We start from the raw sequence: 24,800 nt of genomic DNA, 5'->3' as shown, positions 1-24,800 counted from the left end.
TTAAACAGGGCATCCAGTCTTAATTTAAAGACTTCAACTGACAGAGAAGCCACCACCTCTGCAAAGCCTTGTCAGAGATCTGCTGCACTACACGTGTGCTCTGTCACCTGGGTGTATTGCATCAGTGGCTCAGTCTGAATTACACTGGCAGCTTTTGGGGGCAACAGCCTCGTCATCCTTTTTGCACTGGCTGTGCTTGCTTAACTAATGAAATAACTGTCTAGGCTTCATTCGTGATCCCAGGACTGTAGCTGAGCCGGAGCGCTAGACCAAGCCACTCCTTGCCTATTCCATATCTCGCTGGGAGACATGCAGAGCTGGATCCTGGTTTCATTCCCACAACAGCAGATGCTTCCCGCTTACCCTCGCCTTTGCTCAGAAAAGCACCTTCCTGCTCTGTGTTAACCTTTGTCACTTGGAAATGGGTTTCTCTGACCCAGCGCGGTCACCATGGGAGCAGAACGGGTTGCTAAGTTTTGCAGTGGAGTGGTTACTGCAGTAACAAGGAGATAAAGTGGTTGTTATGACAATTTAAAGGAAGACTGATCGCCATGGTAGTGGCATTCTGCATCACAGCACTAATGGCCTGGTGGGGAGGGGGCCAGGTGAAGTAGGACAGCAACAGGATTGCCACAGTAATACGAAATAAATCTCAAGATCCCAGGAAACAACTTGGGACACTATCGAGGGCAAAAACAGGAGGGTGTCACCAGCAAAAAAATAAATAAACTTACTGGTAAGTTGGGAAAAGTAACTAGAGGAAGCAGGTGGGTGGGTGAGTCAAGCTGAGCCTCCATGCTCCATTACCCCGAGGAAAGGAGAACTTCAGTCTCCAAGAAGGGACTCATTGCTTCTCTTCCGACAAGATGCAGGGAGACAAAAGATCCTGAAGTGATGGACATCCCTTCACCCCATCCCACTGAGTGAACCCCCAAACCAGAAGGAGGCTGAGGTCACAGGGGTTGGGGTAAGACAAAATCCACGGAAAGAAGGAGAAACGGGAGAGGGATTGGTTTGGGTTTGGTTTTGCGTGCCAGGAAAGAAGAAACCAACCAACCTACGAATGAAATAAACCTGTGGGGAAAGTGAAGTATTCACAAGCGCAACGGGGGAGCTGTCTTCTCAGTCCAGGACCAACTACTGCAGGGGCAAGAGGTGGAATATTTCCGGGACAAGGAGACAATTGGTGGTGTGTGTTTTGACTCCGTGGGTGACGGATTTGCCAGCAGCCCGCCCCTTATGGACAGCTGCTCCAATGCTGGATCGCAGAACCAGGATGGACAATTCCAAGAAGGAGAAGGTAACATTTCCCACGTTTTTCTTGTTCTGGCTCTCTCTCAGCTTTGTGGGGCTCGTTTGGGGCGATGAAGGTTGCCACCTGGGTAGATAGGGGATTAGCACCTCATTAAGCCGTAGCCCCATTGTAGGCCAGTGGAGGACTCCATGAATGCACCTCTGCAAAAGACACCTTTCTGGGAACCCCCAGGTCCATTTAGTCCCTGGCCATCCATCACCCCCTGTTCCACTGGATTCTAAGTCCTATGGACTTGGAAGTTGACAGGCAAATTTTCAAGGGTGTCTCCGTTTCTGGAGACCCAGTTAGAGCCCAGCTCAAGTCTAACCACCCAAAACATGAGACATCCAAACGCAGAGCAGCCCTGAACGTTCGGGGCTTCACTTCCCTCTTCACTAGAGGAAGTAGCTCTTTGTGGGGTGGGAGGCAATGGTGTCTGGACAGACAGTGGGTCTTCACTGCGCATGCTGCGGTGTTGTGATGAGCTTGCACCCAGGGCTGGGTAGCTTGGCTTTCAGTGGTCAGCTTCAGCTGAAAGCAAGAGAGTTTGGTGCTGTCCCCATGCCAAGAGCCCAGGAGGGGGACGTGCGTAGCAAATGGCGGGCAACAGGTGGAACTGAGCCTCTGTGTTCTGGGCTCGTCTCAGAACGTGGATTTGCTAAAACTGCCAAAATGGGTATTGTGAGCTGGGGGAAGAGGGAGTGCGCGGAGGGGACGGGCAGAGGGAGGGGTCTAGACATTTGGGAAGAGAAGGAGGAGGGCTCCAGCAGCTGGATTGTTGGCATGTCACTTACGTGGTGTACCGGGATTAAGGGCTTAATCACCCACACCTCTGTTTTACCTTATTATCCAAAGGACGGCACTGTGGTGCGGCCAGCATTGACACAGAGGGCAGCCCCCCTCTCCCCCGCAGCCTGCGGCACAGTCTTCCCCAGCACTGCACTGGGACGTTGGGGTAGTGCTGACTCAGAGGGGAGAACGGCCCCCACTCAGCCCTCCCCCCCGGCTACTCCCCACATCACAGTGCCCCCTAGCACCTGATTAGAGCCAGCACTGACTCCGAAGGGAGAGCGCCCCCCATGGACCCACCCACCCACACTGCCCACTGTGGCAGCCGCCGTAGGGCTCAGGTCCTGGGCAAGCAGTCCCACTTCCTTCGATCTACAAGATCTGGCAAGATGTGTCCTCCAAGGTGTGTCCTGTGTAAGAGGGGACTTGGGGGTTCTGTGCCCTGGACCTTTACAACGGGGAAGCTATGCCCAGCTCGGTTGGGGAGGCTTGTGCTTTAGATTACTGATGCGGCTGTTTGTCTGCATCTCGGTTTGGCTGTCTCCCGTGCCTCCGTGTTCCAAGCCCTCGGAAGGGAGCGATGGCTTGCCTCCCACCCCGTCTGTCCCCGGGGCACATTATAACCAGCCTGCCTGGGATGTGCGGGGAGGCTTAGCAAATAGCTGGGATTTCCAACCAAATCCGGGGCTGCCATAGAGTCTAATGGCACTGGGTAGCAGGAAGGAGAAGCGGCTGAAAGGACTCCCTGCATCCTTGGCCCGCTGACCTCATGCCTTTGGCATCTGCTGAGGGACAATTTGCAGCATCCTGCCACCATGTGACCTAGTTCGAGCCTGAGAACTAGAGCAAATAACTACTACCCTCCCCCATGTGGCGCACCCGTGTGTGCTCAGGGATCACAGGCAATCTCAGCCAGGGGGGTGAGCCGGAGGAAGCAGTCAGTGCATGTTGGGATCCCCCTGGGCACTGAGCTGGGAGCAGGAGGAAAGGGGCGCCCCCTCGCCCCCAAGCTCTGATGTTTGGGGAAGCCGTCTGCGCATCTCAGGGATTGCAACATCCTCTCTCCCTGCAGCTGGGGGAGCCAATGGCAGTGCGTGAGGTGGGCAGGGCCCATCATGTGCTCTGTTAAATATTAACTCTGTGGGAGATCCCAGCTATGCAGGACCTAGAGCCAGGGTCTCTGCACCCACCGTCTGTGCTGGCCTGTGCAGGCTGCTGGGAGTGGGCTCTCCCAAATTTCCACCCCTACAGCGCCTCCTGCGGGCTGAAAAACGACTGCTCCGGGCTGCTTGTGCAGTGATGCCTGCTGGCCGGGGCGTGGATCGGTCTGTGCTGTGGCAGGGGCCTCCAGCCTTCGTGGCACCTTGGTCCCTCCCGGTCTCTGTCTGTGGGGCACAGCCATGCTTTGTGATGTGCACTACGCAGGAGGTCAGCCTCCATCGCCTCATGGTCCCTTCTGACCCTAAACTCGACGAGAAAGAAGAAACTAGGAGCATTGAGGGCAAACCACGAAACAGGTGGCAGTGGGGAGCTTGATCCATTTGCGAATCAGATTATGTTACAGAGCTACCAGCAACAGCAGGGGACTGGACTCAGAGATGGGCACAGCTGGAGATGGGGCACTGGACGGGGTGGGCAGGTGCGTGGCTGGTTGGTTCTTGCTCACGTCCCCAGGGTCTCCCTGATTGCCATATGGGGGGGGGGGTCGGGAAGGAATTCCACCCTTGGTCCGATTGGCATTGACTTTTGGGGGTTTCTTTGCCTTCCTCTGCAGCACGTGGGTGCAGGTCAGTTGCCAAGATTATCTGGGTGGATCTCATTCAATCATTTCCCTGCTGTTGTGGGGGCCTCGGGCTCTGATGCACCTCGGTCCCTCCTATTCTCTGCCTGTGGCACCACATAGTTTAGTCTCCTGCGATGTACAGGAGTTCAGAACAGATGATCCAGTGCTCCCCTCTGGCTTTACACTCGATGACCCCTCTCTGTGCCTGGAGCTCTAGTGCCATCCTGTCTCCTTCCAAAGGAGAGGTCATGGTGCACATGGAACGAGACAAGGGATTCTCTGTCCTCTGTTACCCCAGGTAGCTCATTGGCAGCTGTCTAGCAGCCTAGCTGGCCAGGGTGGAGCTGTCTTGTTTTGTCAGTTTCCTTTGGCACCCTGCTCTGTAAGGAGCCGTGGGACTAGAGCCGGGGTCTGTAGCACCTGGCACAGCTGAGCTGATGTGCCCACATTGCCGTCAGGAGGGCAGGGAGAGCCATGGCCAGGGAACTCTGTGGAGATTGCACACAGCAGGAAGCACCGCCAGAGGGTCCGGAGTACCCGCTGATTGGCCGAATGCACTATTTAACCCAGGCAGTTGTCTGGGCGACTCCACAGACGTCTGGCCTGCTGTGACTCCTGACCATGCCGTGTCTTCTGGTCTCCGACTGTGGCCCGACACTTGCTTATTGAACCCAGCTCTAGTGATTCCTCTCACCCCTGCTGAGGGACTACAGCCTTGTGGCCAGCCTTGGGGTGTGGACACCAGCCCAGCTGTGACTGCTAGGCCAAACTGCCTCCTTTCCTCCAGGAAGCTCCGTCCAGAGAGCTCCAGTAAAGGAGTGCTCTGAAGTCAGGCTAGGGAGCTGTATCCATTAGTTGAGGAGACCCGGGATCCCTGGCCGCTGAGCTGACTGCAGGAACACAAGTTCTACCCCAGCACGTTGAGGTGGAAAAGGTGTGGGGACAGGGCAGGGCTGTGCCCCTCAGTGACCCTTCCCTTTCCGAATCTTATGTGCTCACCAACGTGGGCAATGTTAGAAGAGGTGGCAGTAGTAACTATCCCACCTCGCGCCAATCAAGCACTTTACAGAGCAGGTCAGTATCATAATCCCCATTTTACAGATGGGGAAACTGAGGCACAAAGGGGGAGGGGTGTGATTTGGTCAAGGTCACCCAAAAGGCCCGGAGCAAGGCTGGCAATAGAACCAGCTCTCGTGAGTCGCAGTCCATTGCTCTGTCCACTAGACCACGTTGCCACCCATTGTTGCTTCCGTCACTGCCCCCGACAAGCCCACATTTGGGGTGCTTCATCCTAGAGACTCTAGTTGACTTTGGAGGGGCATGTGGCAGGGTCGCCACAGTCTGATTCGTATCCTGAAAGAGGCTGTAACCAGGAACAGTTAGGAATCACGGACCGCACCAGAGCCAGCCCTGTGTCTGAAACGGGAGCCAAGAGTCCTGGTGACGCAACGTGAGTCAGTGATCTGGTGATGGGCCTCTGGGCTGGCCCCCACTGCCAATTCCAGGGCAGTGAGCTGGGTGTCTTTCAACAGCTCCTGAATCTTTAGTCTCTTTGGGTTGGAAGTGCTGCCGTTGCTATCAGCAGCCCTCAGCCTTGAACTTCAGCAGCGGTGCAACACGGGGTCCGAGAGACACAGGCTCAGCCGTTCTGTTCAGCTTCAGAGCAGGCATCCAAAAGACACCTTTGGTGCATACGGAGAGTAAGAGGATTCCTGCCTGTCCTTGGAGTGGAGCAGACCCAGCCGATCTCTTGGGGGCAGAAGGTTCAGAGCGGTGTCTATGATGAAACCAGTCCATCACTCATTGCATCTGGTAAGGGCTGTATCCTGCCCAGAGAATCCTCTCCCTTACTCTGCGTGATTTTCTGTGTGAATGTAGAGGTCGAGTTGTTGAGCAGTCACTTCGTGAGCTGTTCCCTGCCTGTCAGACAATCCTGGGCATGAGCAGCAGATCACAAACCTCTTTACAAAGGAGGTTGGTAGCATTATCCCCCTTGTACCGATGGGGAAACTGAGGCGGTGATGGGCAGGGGTAGCCTGGGTGGTATATGTTGGGAACCTGGGCTCAGTGCTTGAGATGAGCAGTGGTGAGTTCTGTAGGCCGGGGGTCACTGCTAGGGAGGCACCTGCCCATTTCCGACCCTGCCAACCACGATCAGGGCTGCGCCAATCTTGGACTCTCAGCTGCCCTTATCTGCTGGCTGAGGTGCTAGGGTGGCAGGCAGCATGGTCTATTGGTTAGGGTAGCAGATTGGGACTTAGGAGCCCTACGTTCAAATCCCACCTCTGCAGCTAGTTGGCTGGGTGACTTTGGAGAAATCATTGCTAGCTCCGTGCCTCAGTTTCTCCATTTGACAGATCAACCATGGGAACAACTTACCGAGGGGGGTGGATTCAACATCACTGATAATTTTTTAATCAAGAGTGGAGGCTTTTCTAAAGGATCTGCTTGAGGAATTATCTTGGGGGAGTTCTCTGCTGCTGTACAAGAGGTCAGATGAGATGATCGCAGGGGTCCCTTCTGGCATCTCTGAAGGTGGGGGTAATGAAACCGACCAGCTTTGTGAAGCGCTTTGAGATCTGTGGATAAGAGCGAGGTTTAAAAAGAAAACGCTCAGCCCATCCTCTTGGGGAATCCAGAGTGGGCCAATGGCTCCACATTCTAGCTACCACCCTCAGAGCCTTGTGCTCTTCCTGTCCCACGGTTTGTGACACGGGACAAACCTCCCAGCTCAGCAGCATCCTTTCATCCCATTCACCACGTGCCAAAGGAATTCTCAAAGGCATCTCCACTCTTAATTGAATGGGAAAGAAATGGACAAACAGATTGTCGCTGTGGTTACTGCAGAGCTCTGTCTAGACGCTGGGAATGGGCTTGCTTTCCTCATCCACAGTCTGCACCGACAGCAAAACAGAAAGCAATGAAGGATTTGCCTGTCCATTAGCTCTGCACGACTGTATGAGCACTCCCCTAGCTGGCAGCCTGGCACCGCTATTATTATCCCACTGCAGGCCGCACTGGTCTATCATCCTGCTCCCCCACTTGCAAAACATTTGCTGTGACGGAAGATGAAACACGTCAGAGTTTTGCCTCCTTGCACTCAGCACCAGAGAGTTGTGAGTATCTGAGAGAACTCCTCCGGCAGCATTGCGCCGGCTGTAGGTTGTTTACAGTGGATCCAAGTGATGGGAAGGTTCATAGACACACAGACTTTAAGGTCAGAAGGGAGCAGATCATCAACCTCCTCTATACAGTATCACAGCTAGAGAATTTCATCCCGGCGAGCACAGGGATGAGAACATAGACATGGAAAGATTAGCTGTTCCTCTGCCCCTTTTTTGGAGTAACTTACACTAATGCAAAGTAGGGGTGAAGCACAACCAGCTCGGAAGGGCAGGGTTTGCGCCCACTTCTGCTCTTGTTTGGGGATTTTCTCACCCTTTAAACCCGTCCCGTTTCTGAAGTCACAGCCATGAAGTAGTGCACACACCAGAAATTCTCGTCTTTTGCTCTAAAAGTGCCACCTTTTCAAACAGGCCTCTGACTTGGCCACAGCGAATCCGACCTGGGGAGGTCACTGTGAACGTTGGGTCATTTGGTCTCCCAGCCAGTTGCAACTACGCATGGAAAATTAGAGTCCAACTGTGTCTCTAATTGCCTAGATCTTACTAGAGAAGTTACAAGGCGAAGGCCATCTTTTTCTCTGGGCATTTGCAAAGCATGCAGCTGATGGTTAGAGAGGTTGTACTGAGATGCCCTGTGTGGCTGGGCTTTTATAATGATCTGCTCTGGTAGGTATTTTCTGAGGGAAAGGAAAGATCATCTTATTTCATTGCTTTCTCCTGCTGCCCATCGCCATAGTATCTGGGCACCCTCCACATCAATTGTTACTGAAATATTTTGGTTTGACGTATGGATCACGATTGTTAATGGGGAGCTGTGATGTCTGTTCTGCACTCCCTTTTTCAGTGGCTCTTAACTCACCCGGACAGTTTACTTTGGAGGTGATATCTGTCAGACTCAGCCCAAAGAGGCATGAATGATCTTGGAAAGTCTGAGCGAAATCAGATCAGACAATTTTGAGTCATGTGAATAGGGGGTGGGGAAAAAGTTTCCTCCTGTGTTCCAGTTGAGGTTTTGTACTCACTTCTCAAGTGACTGGAGCTTGGGACCTCAAATCTGCCCCACATTATAGTCCTCAAAGAGGACTGGGCCAGTCCTAAGGAAAACCAGCTTGGTATTTTGGCCCGTTTGGCTTTTCAGACAAGTACGTTTCATGTTCATGCTCTCTGCCATCCTGCCCCTTGTGTTTGGGAGGAACTGCTCGAAAACATCCTCCTTCCACTCCTTAAAACTCTCCTTTGTCACCATGCCTGCAAAAAATGTGACAACGGTTCGGCTGCTGGGGTGCTGAGCCCGCTGTCTGTCAAGCTGCCTGGTGTCTCACTGTTTCCTTGTACTCCCCCATTGGTCTGTCTGCATCTCTCTGATGTCTCTTGTCTTATCCTTTTTAGATTGTGTGTTCTCTGGGGCAGGGACCAGCTTTTCACTCTGTTTGTACGGTGCCTGGCACAAGGGGGACCTGGTCCGTGAGTGGGGCTCTGCCCTATAATAATGTGTGAAAATTAAAAGCAAAAATTAACCCATAGGGGAATTAAATGCCCTTTAAATGCTCTTCTGTTCTATCCAGCTCCTCCTCCTGCCTTCCTCCCCATAGTATCTGGGCTCCTTCCAGGTCTGCCTCAACTGATGTGACTAACATCTATCGCACACAGTTCCTTCTCTCTCTCAGCTTCTGCCCAGGGGGAGAGCCGTATGTGATTGATTTGTTTTGGTAGGGTTTTCTAAGTGTTCCCCCCCCCACACACGCTTTTTTTAATAATATGTCCTTGCTACGCTGTGTTTATATCAGAGAGGGCAGGGTGGAGTGGCCCAGCTGGCATTTGGCGCAGAAGGCAGTGAGGTTTGGGATACTGGTGGCTATTAGGATTAGCCAAACGTAGCAGACAAACCACCGTGTTGGCCAACACCGGGGACCTCCAGAACTCAAAGCATGAGGATCTCGGCTGCTTGAGCTGACGAGCCAGGCTAGATTGAGCTGACTTGGAAGAAATAGTGAAATAGTAGAATAGGGAGGAGTGGGGAGGGTGGCTGGAGGTCAAGGCCCAGAGCGGGGCGGGGCAGGTGGGGCAGAGAGAAGAGGGTGGTGTCATGGGCCCATCTAAGTGGAGGAAGCTGGGGAGAGTGAGAAAAGAGGGGGGCCATGCCCTATGAAACACAGATGAACCCAGGGGCTCCCGTGAGCAGGAGACAGACAGAGCCGGGGAGCCCCTGGCTCTGGAAAAAGGGAATTACCCCAGGGCCTGCCAGAGACAGAGGGTTGAGGATAATGTGTAACGAGGGCTCTGGGGGGATAGTTGTGGGGCACTGACAGGCCATGGTCGGCTCCCCAGCAGGGTGTGCTGCTACACCAGCCATTATCCACCAACGTGGCCCCCCCAGTGGGCACGTAGTGAGGGGTGATAGCCCTGCCCCGGCCACTCTGGTTGTGGTCCCCATTTCTCACCCCTCTTGGGGCTCTGTAGTTTCCGAGGTGGGTCCCTCTCCGTGCAAACGCCAGGCCCAGGGGTTAGCGCGGTGAAAGAGGGGGCGGAGGGGCTCATCTTGTGAACTCTCCGAAGGCTACCAAACTGCAGGGCACTGCTCAGGGAAATGCAAACAGGAGGATGATGCAACGCTTCTATATTTAGGAGTTGGCACGAGCCTGTCCTAAATATAGCACGAAACATAGGGCGCTGGGCGCCGGGCAGACCGCTGGCAGTCCCTCAAGTTACGAAAGAACCATGCCATTTAGATTAGATGGGGGAAGAGTGCTCCAGGTCCCATCCAGTCCCCCTGGGGAACTGATGCAAAGCCTTGCCCTAGGGGACTTTTAGAGTGTTTTCTCCAGTCTTGATTTAAATGCCTCAAGTGTTAGGCTCCTGCCGTTCCGCTTTGAGAAATTCTGGTGTTCGTCACAAGGTGGTGATGTTTTCATTGTGCATAGGAACTGGGAACAATCCTCTGAGCTCTAGAGGGGTGTGCACAGTGTTCTCTGTTCCATGTTGTGTATCTGCAGCAAACACGGATATCTGGATCTCGCTGTGCTTGTGTGGTTCCTTCATAGTATTTACGGTTGTGGTCTACCCATTAAAATAGCCTCAAAACCCACTAGATCTCTAGATACAGCTTTCAGATGGAGCTGTGTGAGGGGAAGACATGCAGAAACGTTTACGGCAGGATTCGTAAAGGGGAATGGGGATGTGATCTCTGGCATCAAGATGCTGGAAACTTTATGAAGGCCGAGGTTATTTTGGCAATTTCAAATGCTGTCTGATTAATTTGCTTTGCCGTCCGTTTTCATTTCACACCAAAGCGTATTGGGTCTCTGGTAAATATAGAAGGGTGCAGGTGAGCGTGTGTCATTGTTTGTATGTGGGACAAAAATAATTGTTAAGATGGAACTGAGATTGGAAATACGTAGCAATAATTTAGGAGGGTGGAAAAAATTAAAAGGAATTTATAATTGAATAAACCAGACACCGGGAAACTGAAACTGCTGTAAAACAAAGAGAGTTGGACATGCAGGGATAAGGAAACTGCAGATGAGTTTAAAATCGCCTCCCATCCACTCTCCAAGTCAAGAGATGACTGTACAGAATCGAATGGACCTGTTTCTGCTCTCACTTGTGGGTGTAAATCAGGAGTCACTTCACTGCAGGTAGTGGAGTGACCCCAGCATAAAGCTGTTGTGAGATCAGAATCAGGGCCTGTATCTTTAACATTGATCGTACACTTACCAGATTGTCCCAGACACAATGCCGATGGCCTGCAGCAGTTCTTGCCTGGGGGCTCTGACGTCCCATGCACCCCTATTCTATGCCAGACGGCCCCCCCTTTCCTCGCCTAGCTCATGCCTCCCCTGCATTGTCTGCCAAGGTAACTTTAAAACCTCCACCATAGCGTACGTCTCCTTGCAGAACCCAGGAAACTTTACCTGGGGGAGGAGAGCTGCAGTGTCTCCCTACCCTGACTCATTCCATCGCTTGGGGGAGCTGATTCCCAAGGAGAAAAGGACACCCTGCAAGGGAAAGGGGTTGAGAGGCAGAGAGACGTTCTGCGAGTGGGAGCACGACTTCCTGGAGAGGTGCCCTCAGCCTCCAGCCCCCTGGGCCGGCTGCTTGCCCCTCGGCTGACCAAGGCGTGGGCGCATGGAACAGATCCATGGTTGGTCGAAGTCTGCGTGGAGTGACTGGCAGCAGATTGCTGGCTAAACTCCGACACATCACTGTTTTCTGTGCAAACAGCGAGTCAAGGTCAGTGGTCACGGTCCTTGCCGCTCAGTGACCCTGTTCTGAGGACGAGCCAGAAGGTATTGGGTCCTCTTTATATAAGGTCACTGTTCTCTTCGTTTGGGATAGGACCTGCAGGAAATACAATTCACCCAGAGAGACCAGTGCCAACTCCAACATTGCAAGAGACAGGTCACACACCCGTGGGGCTCTTCATTCAGACCCCTGGCTGCTGTTCTGGGCAGTTGGCAACGATTGATGCTACCATATGCAACATCACATGCTGGGAAGTAAACAGTCGTGGCGTTCTGAGGCTGTGGAATCACCTGGCACCTCTAGGAAAGCAAACATGAGGCATAACCTTGAATTGGCTGTATTTTAATACATTTAATGGGATTTAAAGGTAGCTTTGGAAGCAGCTTGGCCTGGAGCTTCAATAGAGCAAAATAACCTTTTATGCAGTTGCCCAGTTTTCCAGACAGTTTTGTCAGTTTTTACCGTGGTCTCCCAGGCCTTGAGAAAGTGTACGCCTGAGATGTGTGAATGCGTGAAGAAGTACTTTCCTACGTTAAGGAACAATGGGTCATAGGTTATGACTAGGAAGGTAACCAGACCTGAAAGGACAAAACGCAATGGAAGAGCCTGGATTGTTGACTCAGATAGGTGGATTTGAGACAATATCAGTGGAGGCTCCATCTCCTGTTATTTCCTTATTATCACTTGGGATAAACACAGGGACCTGTGGAGCTGACAAAGAAGCAGTCCCCAGGAAGGAGGGCCCCAGAAGTGGATGAAAGGTCGGCCTGATCTCACTTGATCAGGACTGGACAATGCAGTTGGGGTGCAAAACCTGAATCACCTGCTTTGCTCAGAAGATCTCTGGGGAGGTCCTATGGGATGTGACCAGCTTGAATCTCAACCTTAAAAGACCAGGTAAGCGAAGAAGTGTGCTCCTCTCTAGGTCCTCACGGTGACAACCAGATAGCTGATGCTCCTGCTTTCCCTGGGCTGGTCCCAAGGAACGTGGAGCCCAAGACATCGCAGACCAGCCAGTTGACCAGAGAATGACACCTGCTAACATGATGGTACCTAAGCCAGAAGACATTGCCTGCTTCCCCACACTACAGCTCCTCATTGACTCAAAGTACAACAGATCAAGCAAAATAAAGAGCAGATCCTTTTTCTTTTTCCAAGTGACTTTTCCTCTTTTTGTTTCCTTAACAAAATACTTGTGCAGGAACACCTGCCAGGAAAGACTTGGGGTGTTTTTTTTTTGGTTTATTTGTGTGTGTGTGTGTGTGTGTGTGTGTGTGTGTGTGTGTGTGTTGAGTTGCCCATAATACAAAATTACCATTTGCCATAAATTAACCTAGCTTCCAAGCATACCTTACCATAGATCACTGAGGGCCATCCTGGGTTTCTAAAAATTCCAGCCTTAACCCGTTCTTTCCACAAGGGAATGTATAAGATGCATAAAGCTAGAAAAATTAAGCCATTCAATTATTGGTATTATACGGTTTTGTAATTTAGTGACTAATTGTGCTCACGCACTGATTTGAATCCATGGTTGGTCTCAAACTGTTTTTATTGTTAACCAATTTTAATTGTAAACTGTTAATTGTTTATTTGTTAACTCTTTGATTGATTGATTAACTTGGTTTACGTTGTAACCTCAGTCTGATTCTTATATTTTTTAGAACTCTAGGGAAGTAATAATTAATTATAATTAATTAGCCTTATAGTCATTTAGGCTTTTAAATAAAAGCCATAAAACCACACTGAGTTGGTTTTCTCTCATCAAATAGCTATGAGGTCAAAACAATCTTAATTAAAGGGATTTTAATTAAACATTAATAAATTATTTAACTGAGGCCCTGAAAATCCTATTATTACTAGAGTTCACAACATACCAGAACCTAAAGGTGGACGGTGTGAAACCCATAACTTCCCACTTCCTTCTCCCTTAATGCCAGCTTCTCCCTAAGCTGCTGTGTCCCGCTACCCAAATCTCATCCAGTCAGGGATGGCTGGGTCCAGCTGTTATCATGGTTTTCAGGTTAGTTTCTTGATCTCCGCTCTGATCTCTTCAGATGACCCTGCTGCGTTCTAGCCTTTCCCTTTCTCCTGGGTGACCAGAAGGCCTCTTGAATTCTGCCCTGTCTTCGATGAGCTCTTTGCAGACAGGTCACTGATGCACTGAGCCTTTCTTTTATGCACAAGAAAAGATGGGACAGGCTGGGTGTAAGTGTAATAAATAAAATAAATAATGACATTAAAAAAGCCGTGTACGGTCTTGGAGCTTGAGTCAAAGTGAGCACCTCGGGCGTGAGCATCACCTGCATCTTTCTCTGGTCTTGGAACATTAGCTCCCCAGCTCCTCTTCTTTCCTGGACACAAAATTGCCTGGGTCCCCCCTTACCTATAGCTCTGCTGCCCTAGGTGGAGCAGATCCTGTCCGAGTTCCAGCTGCAGGAGGAGGATCTGAAGAAGGTGATGCGTCGGATGCAGAAGGAAATGGACCGGGGGCTGAAGCTGGAGACGCATGAGGAAGCCTCTGTGAAAATGCTGCCCACCTATGTACGCTCCACGCCCGAAGGCTCAGGTAACACATTCTCCTACCGGGCGTGGACACCCTTGGGGAAATGGGAGCATAGAATTTCCCATGCCTTCACCTCTCCCTGGTCCCACTGGTACTCAGATGCCCCTATAGAGACAGGGACCCACCCAGCCTGGGGCGAGAATTTGGCTCACCATACCTCCGCTCCTCTCCACCGAGGGCGTGCTGCCCACAGCTTGGGGGAGGGATCAGTCACAGTGCGCTGGCCCTGGAATCCACTAAAGACCATGGAAGAAGGGCTAGAGAGGGGTGAGCAGCCTGTTAGAACCTCCATCTTGCCACCATAGGCTGGGGGGATCAGCGGCCCCCTCCCCGGTGCCAGTGAAGTCTGTGGGAGTTGAGGAGGTTCCGCCTTTCCCAAGAGATGCCCAGCACTTCCCAACATCAGGCCCTACCGTAGGTGATTTGAGGGTGCCCATCTCCACTCCACAGCATCTTCTAACTCAGAGGGCAGCGTGGCGGCTGCCTCCTGTTTTGCAAACTGCTGGCTAGCATGGAGGGCAGCGTTCCTTTGGGAGAGGCTAGTGCTGACTGTGTGGCAGTAGCCTTGGGCAGACAGCGGAAGGTAGATTTGTCACTGTGCTGGCCCCCCGAGAGGCATTTTCTGAGTCGTTGCAGAGCTGAGTTCCTGCCCCCACTTCCTCCAGCAGCAGTAAGAGATAGGTAGTAAACCCTGGGGCGGGGTTTGTGTTCACCTCAGGGACGGTGCCGGAGAACAGGATCTATTGGGCTTCCGATCAAAGGGGCCGGTCTAAACTGAACTTGCTAAACCGTGCCAGTTTCTGTCTGCCCAAGAGAGAAATCCATGTCTGTAAAAAGCAGAAGAGAAAAGACAGACCTTTCTCCATGTGCTTTCCAAGCAAGTCTTCCTACTTATTAAGTGCATTCGTCTGCAGAGGTGCATGCAGCAAACATGACAAATAAGGAACAGAGCAGGTCAGAAAATGGGATTTTTTTTCTCCAGTGGGTTAAGTGGTAGCTTGAGAGCCTCAAGTTTTATTCCTGCTTGGGGCAAGTCGGTTAGTCTTTCTGTTCCTCAGTTCTCCATGTGTTGCCCTGCCTCACAGGGGAGTTGTGAAGATACAGACACTAAAGATTGTGAGGTGCTATTGCCATATAAATACTGTAGCAAGATTCAACTGGATACTGAGAGGTATCTTCCCTGTGAGGGGAAGGATACGGAGCCAAACTTGTCCTGTGCTCATGGCGGCTGGTTTATAGCCTCTTCCAAGTTGATACGTGTCCATCTGGGGTTACAGAGGTCGGGGACTTCCTGTCATTGGATCTGGGCGGCACCAACTTCCGAGTGATGCTGGTGAAAGTGGGTGAAGGGGAAGAAGGGCAGTGGAGCGTGACGACAAAGCATCAGATGTATTCCATCCCGGAGGACGCCATGACGGGAACGGCTGAAATGGTGAGCGAGTGCTTGGCCAGCAGGGTTGTGGAAACCAGGTGCTGGCGGGCGTCCCCCCCAGACCAGCTCTCCAACCTGGAGGCAGGGAGGCTGAGGGTGGGAAATGAAAAGGCACTTGGAACAGAGCACTACTAAAGGTGCTGAAGAATGAGCCAAGTTGTCTGATTGTTTATCTAGATCTAACCAACTCCAACGGGCTGTCAAAGGTCTCTTTCAGAGGGGCGGAAGGGATGGGGGAGAAGGGCCCACTTTCCATGGGATATTAGCGGTAATGTACAAAGTAAAACACGGGTATAGCCTTATTTTACAAGAGAGGAACCGTGCAGGAAGTCTCTGTAGCAGGGCTTCTGATATTCTAGGTTTAGGGTAACCCAGATCACAAATGTGAAAAATAAGGATGGCGGGGGGGGGAAGTAATAGGCACCTATATAAGACAAAGCTCCGAATATTGGGACTGTCCATATAAAATTGTCACCCTATCTGAGCTTAGAGTGGTGAACAGAGCTGATCAAACAATTGCTTTTTTTGGTTCAGTGTCCGAACTGAAAAATCCAGGGAAAAAATTGTTGGATTGACCTGAAATAGAAATTTTTCCGTTTTTCTCACCGAAATAATAAGAATAAAACTGAAGTGTTAGAGCCCATTCCTTACCTCTGGGTCTTTAGAAGCAAAAGCTGCAGCCTCTGAGTTTGCAGATTTCGACACATCTGGAAATTACAAATCTTTTATTTTGGATGCACATTGGGAAATGCCGCTGCATGAGCGGCTTCATTATACCAGAGGGGAGGGAGCCATCTGGTGGGTAATGCCACCACTGCAGACATCTGCATGTCTACATCGTGTGCACTATAGACATCTTTATAAAGAGGGGGTGATGTTCTGGGTAAGCGCTGATGGTCTCTGCTACAGAGCCACGTCCTACAGAAAGTCAGAGAGTGACCGATGTAGGTGCTAGACGACGGGGTGGTGTGTACTGGGCAGCATGGAGTGGCGGGGAGCGTGGAGCCGGGCGTCCCTGTGTTACATATCACATAAAGGGGGCCACCAGCGTCTCAGGCAGGATTAGGCTGGTGGTTGGAGGGGAAATGCCCGGCCATGCTGTGGTCGTGATTTTAGCATGACTTGGGGCCTCCCTTTTGCAGCTCTTCGATTACATCTCTGAGTGCATCTCCGACTTCCTGGATAGACACCACATGAAGCACAAAAAGCTGCCTCTGGGCTTCACGTTCTCCTTCCCCGTGAGGCATGAAGATATTGACAAGGTGAGCAGGGGCGGGGCGGGGCGGTTACTCCAGTGGGCAAATCAGAGGTGAACAGTGAGAGCGGCTTCAAAGAGTAGTGAGGGCGTGTGACTGTGGGCAAAACGGGAGCTGCCGTCCCTGATCTTCACACACGGAGCAACATCCAGCGTGCACAGGGCAGTCAATCTCAGTGTCTGGACACAGCAGATCCCTCACACACTCGGGCCCAGATCCTTCAAGGTATTTCGGTGTTTATGTCCCACTGATTTCCGTGGGAGGTAGGGGCCTAAATAGCATTGGCCTTTCTCCATCAGGCTGGCACCTTTATTCAGAGGTGAGCAATAACTGATCCCCCATCACATTCACGCTCCTTGCTTCCTCTCTACACCTGCGTGCTCCCTCGCACACTTACACTAGATCTCGCTGACTCTGGGAGCGGGGACAGCCCAGCTGGAAACACACTGGCGGTAATGCACCACCTGCAACCGTTGAGATCAGAGAACTAATTGCTGTGCTCTCTGCTTTCTTTGCAGCGCTTTGAGCTAATCCCTTTTCCCCCTTGTCCCATAGGGGATCCTTCTGAACTGGACGAAGGGTTTCAAAGCATCGGGCGCTGAAGGGAACAACATAGTGGGGCTTTTGCGGGACGCTATCAAGCGACGAGGGGTGAGCTGAAAATATGATTTGTGCTGTCCATGCTGGCGAGTTGCCCCTGTGTCTTGTAACAGGTGCTCCCTTGTGGGGCAAAACCGAGGGTGCATCAGAATCCTCCCGCACCTTCAGCCTCAAGGATGTCTCCTGGGGGAAGCTGGGCTGGAGAGATCCTTGCTCTGCAGGAACATGCCTGGCTGCCCAGCGGCTGGATCAGGGCGGACTGGACTCTCCATGTGCCCCTTGCTAGCAGCAGGATCCTGCCCTGTGATTGTTCTGTCCCCCGATTATGCCTGCTTTTGCATGGGCTCTTCCCCAGGAATCACGACCTCTCGTTTGTATGCTCCTCTGCAGGATTTCGAGATGGACGTGGTCGCCATGGTCAATGATACTGTCGCTACGATGATTTCCTGCTACTATGAAGATCACCGGTGTGAGGTTGGCATGATAGTGGGTAAGATACCTGTCCACCTGGGCATTTGTTCTCCTTGTCGCTGAGTATAGACTGTGATCAAGTCCCCCCTGCTCTTTGTTAAGTGAAATAGACGCGCTCCTTGGGTCTCTCGCTGTAAGGCAGATCCTTCTAACCCTTTAATCATTCTCGTGGGTCTTCTCTGACCCCACTCCCGTGTATCAACATCCTTCTTGCACTGTGGGCACCAGGACCGGACACAGTTGCACCCGGGCCAGATACAGGGATCAATATGGATTAGCCAGTACTATGATGTCACACCCTCCAGGGGGGACTTTCTGCACTCACACACGTGACCTAGTGGGGGACTTGCTTATGGACACAGATGTCGAATGTGGACAAGGATTTGGTTTGTGGTGTTCCCTTCCTCAAAGGCCAGTCGGGCGATCTGGAGTAATTGTAAGGTGTAGCTGTGCCCTCTGGTGGCTGGCTTGCCAGACCGGCTCAAGTATGTATCACTGCGTGATCTACCTAATCCGTTCCCTGCCACTGCATGGGCCTCGGCCATTGGTTGTGCTTCCGTCTCTGCCTGTGGCCGCAACTCTTTAGTCTCCTGAGGACTGAAATGCTTGAGCTTAACTGAAGTCGTTGGGCTCAGCTAAATGTGCCATGCAGGAGGGTCAGACTGGGCCTCTCTGGCCTTAAGCGCTACGCAGCCGTCGATAAGAACGGGACATGAGATTGCATTATGGGCACATGCATGCGAAAGCCTCTGTTAAACCTCTGAGTCCGCTCCTTGTAAACATGATGCCTGCTCAGACTCAGCCAACTGGCTGCTTGTGCGGTTGCTGAAGTGCCGGGCCTTTTCTCCCAGCCAGCCTGCGTCCCATGGGCTCCCCACAGGTCCCAGGGCTCTTTGCCCAGGACTCGCCAGGGGCGCTGCCTCCCCTGCTCGCTGTCAGGAGCCCAATCCCCCGCTCGATGTCCTCCCCCAGGTACTGGCTGCAACGCTTGCTACATGGAGGAGATGCAGAACGTGGAGCTGGTGGAGGGGGACGAGGGTCGGATGTGCGTGAACACCGAGTGGGGAGCCTTCGGCGCCTCGGGGGAGCTGGACGACTTCCTGCTGGAGTACGATCGCGTGGTGGACGAGACCTCACTTAACCCCGGTCAGCAGCTGTAAGGAATACGCCAGATCAAATCACTGTTTGTTGCTTTCCCTGGGCCTCGCTTCCTCCCTGCTGCCGGCCCCGGCTCCTAACTCAGCCGTTCGTCTTCGATGCGGTTTGCTCAGCTCTTGTTCTGATAGTGCAGCTTTAGATTCCCTGGCAGGAAAGTCAGCCGCCAGTGCCAGGGCGGGTCTGGGAGCTGAGGTGGGTCTCTGGGTTGGCGGCGCTGAAACCGCCCCGGGCTGGCGTGTCCTGTTGAGGTGCTGTGTCGGAAGCAGCAGGCTCGCATGCTGCCGGCGTTTGCTGCCCGGAAAACGTGCCGCGTCCAGCCAAGAGGAGAAGTGGTTGTTTTCCTGCCGCTAGCATTGAGCAATCAATCTGGGCGCCTGTTAAAACAGGCGAGAGCAATTTCCGCTTGCCAGCCCTGCCACCACCCCTCTCAGACACACACACGTGCCCAAGTGTGTCTAAACGCATGCACTCAAACACACCCGCTGCCACGCCTCCCATAGACTGACACTTGCAAACACACACACACGCTCTCAAACATACACGTTAGCTCCCTCACGCCCATAAATGCACGCTGACCCGACCACACCGTCTCCCTTCAGAAACTCAGCCATCCACAGCCTCCTGCACACACCCCTCACACACGCACCCTGCTACAACCTCAGTCTGTTCATTCACCGCAATACACTTACACACCGTGATACACTCCTCCCAATGCACTCAGATGCCTTTCCTCTCTCTCACACACACACAGAGCAGTCTACTCACACCCTGATACACTCCTGTACACCCACCCACCAATACACAAACACACCTCCAGCAATCTACACTTAGGCCAAGTCTATGCTACAAAATTAAGCTGACCTAAGTTGTTTCAACGTTCAGCCACTGCACTATTTAAATTGCTTTTGCGCGTCCGTGCGACGTGCCTGGTGCCAGCACGGCACGTCCTCACCAGGAGTGCATGCACCGATTTGACTGTCAGCCTGGGGCCCGGTGAGACAGCTTCTGAAAGACGGCAGCAGTCGATCTGAGCAACACAGTGCGTGTACTGATGCTGCAGTGGCCTCACACCATCGACTTTGGTGCTCCGCTTCTCGTGCTGCCTTTCATTGTGAACGCTTACCGAGTGAGGTTGACGTTAGCCCTGCAGCAATCAAATGCTGTCATGTAGACCAGGGCTTGCCCCCCCATGCCCTCACAAATACACGCTCAGGAAGCTCCTCCATTGCACTTTTCCTCAATTCTCTCTTTCCCCTTCTCACACTGCCCCACTCTAGCGTCCTACGACAGAGGGCCCCCCCATGGCTGTAGCTTTGCTGCCCTAGGGCGTCTTCCCTCCCTTCGGCTCTACAGTGCCATGCAGGTAGTGGAGAAGAGCAACCACCACTTGGGCATTACGTAGCTTTCCAGATGGCCACTCCTGGGCTGCATCCCAGCTGCCTGGGCCCCGGGTGATGTGTCCGACCTAAGAACACAATACGAGGCCTGCTTTTCTGAGAGCTGCCGAGGCCAGGGGGGACCAGGCATCCCCACACACCTGGGATGGCTCTACCTGTGGGGCAACAAGTAGGGTCTCAGGCCCTCTTCTGGAGCAAGCACCTGGCCCTGGCCCCCAGGATGTAATCTCCCTCCTGCGCGGGCTCCTGGGCACGTGGAACCAAAGCGGTACCCGGCGGCTCTTGAGACTCTGTAGCACCCGCCGCTTGAGGTTCCCTGAGCCACGGTCCCAGGCCCAGAGCTCTGCATTCTTGCGTTTGAGTCTAGGCCAGGGGATTTTTTTACTGATCCTTTCAGCCATTGGCTCTACCCTCTACAAGCTGAGGCATCCCTCTCCTGCCTGGGCGTCTGCATGAGCCCCGGCCCTGCTGGGGGTGGGGAGGTGTCCCTTTGGCAGAACGCAAGTGGCTCATAGCCAGGGAAGAGAAGCAGAACAGGACCTCTGGCCCCATTGGTTCTGTGCGGGATCCCTGCGCCTGCTGCTGTCTCTGGAGGGGGCACGGAGAAGAGGAAAGGAGGCATGGGGGCGGTGCGGTGTCAGCATTGCTCTTGTTGTGTAGAGACAAATCAATAGGCCTAGGTTGCTCCGAGTTGTTAAAGGAGGCAGGAGAGCAGGGTCCAGCCATTGTCTTGGGCGGGTGGAGGCAGCTATGTGTCTGCAGAGCCTGCCCTCGCTGCCCTGACCGGTGGTGCTCTCCTGTCCCCGCCCAGCTACGAGAAGATGATCGGGGGGAAGTACATGGGTGAGATCGTGCGGCTGGTGCTGCTAAAGCTGGTCAACGAAAATCTGCTCTTCCACGGGGAAGCGTCGGAGAAACTGAAAACCAGAGGCAGCTTCGAGACCCGCTTCGTCTCTCAAATTGAAAGGTACGGTCCGTCCCTCCCAAACTCCCCCTGATGCGCAGCCAGCCCCAACCGCTGCCCTTCAGGGGCGCCTAACACAGCTGCACGAGGGTGTTCTCGGTAAATCAGTCCCTCCAGCTGGGCGCCGCAGGGCCCCCAATGGCCGTAGAGCTGCAATATGTATAACGAGAGAGAACAATAGACGTTCCCCGCTGGGCCGCGAGCTGCTGTGGAAGGAGCGTACGTCAGCCCCCGCCCCTGCGCTGACATGCACACACCTACGGCAGGTGCCCTCACACCTTGCACTCCCCTGCTTGTTCCCTGGCTGGAGGACTGCACTGGGACTCAGGAGACATGGAGACAGGAGAACCATCTGCTTCAGGGGCTAGGTGGGCCAAGAAGCCGCCCAGAGGGCACTTCTGGGCTATCCTGAGCCCTGATCCCATTTCTGTGTTGCCCCATATCACACATAACTGCACGTGTCGCTGTTACAAAGAGCTGTCCTGCTGCTGCGGCTCTTTCCAGGAGTAGCGAGTGACCTGAAATGCAGCCACTTCTGGTGAGGAACTGCATGGCAAACCAGCAGAACATGTAAACACGTGTCCTCTCCTGAGTCACCAAAGCCATCTTCCATCCAAGGACCGACCAGCCCTTAGGAGCCTGCTAGCTATCTGCACCCTTCTGCTTGCTTTACCCAACAGCCCCCGTCCGGCTGGCCCAGCCGTGCCCTCATTCGGCACCCCCTAGCGTAAGGCTGTTGATTTGCTTTCATTCTCTCTCCCAGCGATGGCGGCGACTGGAAACAGACCTACAACATCCTGACGTCCTTTGAGCTGCTGCCCTCGGTCACAGACTGCGACATTGTGCGGATGGCCTGCGAGAGCGTCTCCACGCGGGCGGCGCAGCTGTGCTCGGCCGGGCTGGCCGGCGTGATCAACCGCATGCAAGCGAGCCGGTGCGAGGAGAGGCTAAAGATCACGGTGGGAGTCGATGGCTCTGTCTACAAGCTCCATCCCAGGTGAGGTTGCACTCCCCGCGGCAAAGTGACAGGGAAGGAAGGTGAAATTGAACTAGCACTAGCCTCCCCAGTCCCAGCTCTGCCTCTCAGCCTTATCCCAGCCTGTCACAGCCTCCATGGCATACGATTTAGCTAGCATCAGGAGTGTGTGGGTGGCCTGTCCGCTGGGCCACTAGAGAGCGCTGCCCCTTAGCTTGGGAAATGGCAGCTTCGTTAATGTAACCCACGTAGTTCTGAGCGGGTTGGGCAGCAGCAGCGCGGAGGGCTGCTGGCCCCGGGGAAGCTGCCTTCCAGTCCAGCAGTAATTGTGTGCTGCTGTCACTTTCTGGCCAGCTTCCGAGGCGATGGCGGGATCTAAGGAGGGGCTGTACCTCAGCTTCCTGGCCATAGAGGGGCCACCAAGATCTGGGGGGCCCTGGGAGGAGAGAAGGGAGGAAAACTGGGAATCTTAAGAGAGCAGCATCTAAAAAAGGAACAGACAGTTTGGAAAGGCGCTGGAATTCCCTGAGAGGGCATGGCCCAGGCGTTCCATCAGCTGTCAGCCCCTCCTCAACAAGCACCCAGACCAGTGGGTGGGGTTGGTCAGGGGTCAGCCTGAGAACCAGCTTGCTTTTCTTCACTGCCTTTCCGGGAGAAATTCGCCCATCAGGCCTGACCGGGGGGCAGAGGTCCTGCGCTACGATTTCCCCTGGCATTTTCTGAGCCCGTTGTTAGAACTGAAAAGCGATCACCCACTGAGCGCTGTGTGCAGGCCCCCCAGCACCCCCAAAGGCTGAGGGAACAGGGAGCCCCGAAGGTCACAGGGTGCGGTTCTCTTGGGCCCGGTGGAGAAGCAAACCGCGGAGGTGTGGCTGCTTAGAGAGCATCTTTCTGGCAGAGCACCACCGGGTGCTCTGCACATCCTTAGATCTGATGCTCCCCAGCGCAGCACCCCGCACAAGGAAACCTCACCCCTCTGGGCACCACCACAGCCTGCATCTGTCTCTATATGACCCGCATCACCATATTTGTGCTCACTGTCCCGCTGGGCCGCGCTGGGCCCATTGCACAGATGGGGGAACTGAGGCACAGAGAGGCTCCCGATCTCACAGGAAGTCTTGCAGATCAAGGCCTAGAACCCATGTCAGACTAGCACTTGACTCCGGGGCCATCCGTCTTCCCTGTCGGGGGTTAAAGAAAACCCTAATTGTTCACGGGCAGCGCTTGGGAAACATGGAAATGCAGGCCTGGCTCCTGGGTGGGTGGCTGGGTGGGTCTCCCCGCTGATTCAGCTGGCAGGAGGACATATGGATCAGCTGGCCGTTTCTCCCTAACCCCCGCCTCCCCCTCTCTCTCCAGCTTCAAAGACCGGTTCCACGCAACCGTCAGACAGCTGACACCCGGCTGCGACATCACCTTCCTCCAGTCGGAGGAGGGCAGTGGCCGGGGCGCCGCCCTGATCTCAGCGGTCGCGTGCAAAATGGCCTGCATGATTGGCCGGTGAGCGGGGCCGTTGGCCAAAGGACCACGGAGGGAGCAGCCGCGGCTGGGATGTGGCTCCATGCCGAGTTCTTTAGAGCGCGCACGCCCAGGAGCGGAAACAACAATTGAAGGGGTGGGGCCATCCCTGGCCCCGCCCACCTGCCTCCCACCTGTCCTAGCCACCGCACTAGCCGTGCCAGCTGCACTCTGTCCCCTTGCTGTTCCTCCAGCCTCTTTGCTGCTACAAGACCGGGCTCTTGGTCTACGCAATAAATAGGATTGGTTTGGGGGGGGCGAGACGGGGGGGAGGGGATTCCTCTGACCCTTCTCTTCTGATTGGCTCAGGAAGAAAAATGAGACAGGGGCGCGGCAAAACTGCTTCCAATCAGCACAAACTGCGGTCGAGTCTTAACGTTTCTCTCAGCCAATCAGGGGCGTGGATGTCAGGGCGTGTCAGGAGCAAGCGACGGGCCGGACGGGTGGCAGGATGGTGTGTGCTCGCAGGAGGGCTGGCTATAGGCCCAGGCTGGGACCCGCCACTCATGGGAGGAGGCGGCTGGGATGGGACTGGCATCTCCGCTTGCCGGAGGCCCCGGCGTTGCTGAGCCTGGGCTAAGGTGGAGCTGGAGGGAATCACAAGCAGAAGAGCGGCTGGGTGGTTTCACTTCCCCTCCCACCCTTTCCAGTCCCTCCAGATCCGGGGCCAAAAAGCTTTTGCCTCTGATCTACCCCCTCCTCGCGCCGTTGTCCTCCAGGGGCTGCTTCTCGCTCTGGTGCAAGCTGGGTTCCAGCCGCTGCGCGTTTTCCTCTAGTCATAGCAATAGATCCTTTCTCTTCTGGTCGTGCCCAGGGGCCCGGGTAGCACTGGCTGCTGTCTGACCTCCAGAGAAGAGATCGTCCTTGTGACGGAGTCACCTCCTGGCACCCTTCCCCCTGACGCCGTGGGACAGATCCCACCACAGGGAGAGCTCCCCAGCCGACCCCTCTCCATCCTCAGGGCAGCCCAGAAATCCAGCTCCGAGGCAAAGGTTTTAATGCCGACTTTGAGCCTATTTCCAGCCCCCTCAGGGTAAAGTTGATCAGCCTATACCTCTCCTTCGCGGGACCAGAGCTGCTGTTAGTGAGCCAGACACATTGCCACACCCACACTGCCCCGCCACACCCACCGCCAGCACACACGCAGCGCGTGTGTCCGTGACACGTACACACCCAGGTGTACCAAAGCCAGAGACCACACGTTCACCCACTCACCATCCCACGGGCCGTGC

The 24,800-nt window shown here is 53.9% G+C and overlaps 1 protein-coding gene across 2 annotated transcripts; it reads left to right on the top strand.

The window, feature by feature from the left end:
• The first annotated feature begins 877 nt into the window (after positions 1 to 877).
• On the top strand, positions 878 to 23,793 carry GCK (glucokinase). 2 transcript variants are annotated; one of them, XM_067545812.1, is made up of 10 exons: positions 878 to 1,300; positions 13,637 to 13,799; positions 15,074 to 15,228; positions 16,371 to 16,490; positions 17,040 to 17,135; positions 17,475 to 17,574; positions 18,528 to 18,711; positions 20,922 to 21,077; positions 21,838 to 22,071; positions 23,410 to 23,793. In XM_067545812.1, exons 1-10 carry the CDS (start codon positions 1,256 to 1,258, stop codon positions 23,552 to 23,554), a joined length of 1,398 nt encoding a protein of 465 aa, XP_067401913.1. In that variant the 5' UTR covers positions 878 to 1,255; the 3' UTR covers positions 23,555 to 23,793. The 2 variants fall into 2 exon arrangements, with proteins under 2 accessions (XP_067401913.1, XP_067401914.1); XM_067545813.1 differs by lacking the exon at positions 878 to 1,300 and adding an exon at positions 5,561 to 5,678.
• The last annotated feature ends 1,007 nt before the right edge of the window (positions 23,794 to 24,800 follow it).

This window comes from Emydura macquarii, unplaced genomic scaffold (assembly GCF_026122565.2).
Source record: "Emydura macquarii macquarii isolate MOO-44397 ecotype Brisbane River unplaced genomic scaffold, CSIRO-AGI_Emac_v2 contig_1110, whole genome shotgun sequence".
Taxonomy (NCBI): domain Eukaryota; kingdom Metazoa; phylum Chordata; order Testudines; family Chelidae; genus Emydura; species Emydura macquarii.
This window is presented reverse-complemented; position numbering and strand designations above follow the sequence as displayed.

What these genes read in the sequence shown, in the direction of transcription:
- GCK (XM_067545812.1), top strand. Translation starts at nt 1,256, where the DNA reads ATGCTGGATCGCAGAACCAGGATGGACAATTCCAAGAAGGAGAAG. An exon ending in ACAATTCCAAGAAGGAGAAG is followed by an intron (nt 1,301 to 13,636) that starts GTAACATTTCCC and finishes CTGCTGCCCTAG; the next exon opens with GTGGAGCAGATCCTGTCCGA. An exon ending in GTCTACAAGCTCCATCCCAG is followed by an intron (nt 22,072 to 23,409) that starts GTGAGGTTGCAC and finishes CTCTCTCTCCAG; the next exon opens with CTTCAAAGACCGGTTCCACG.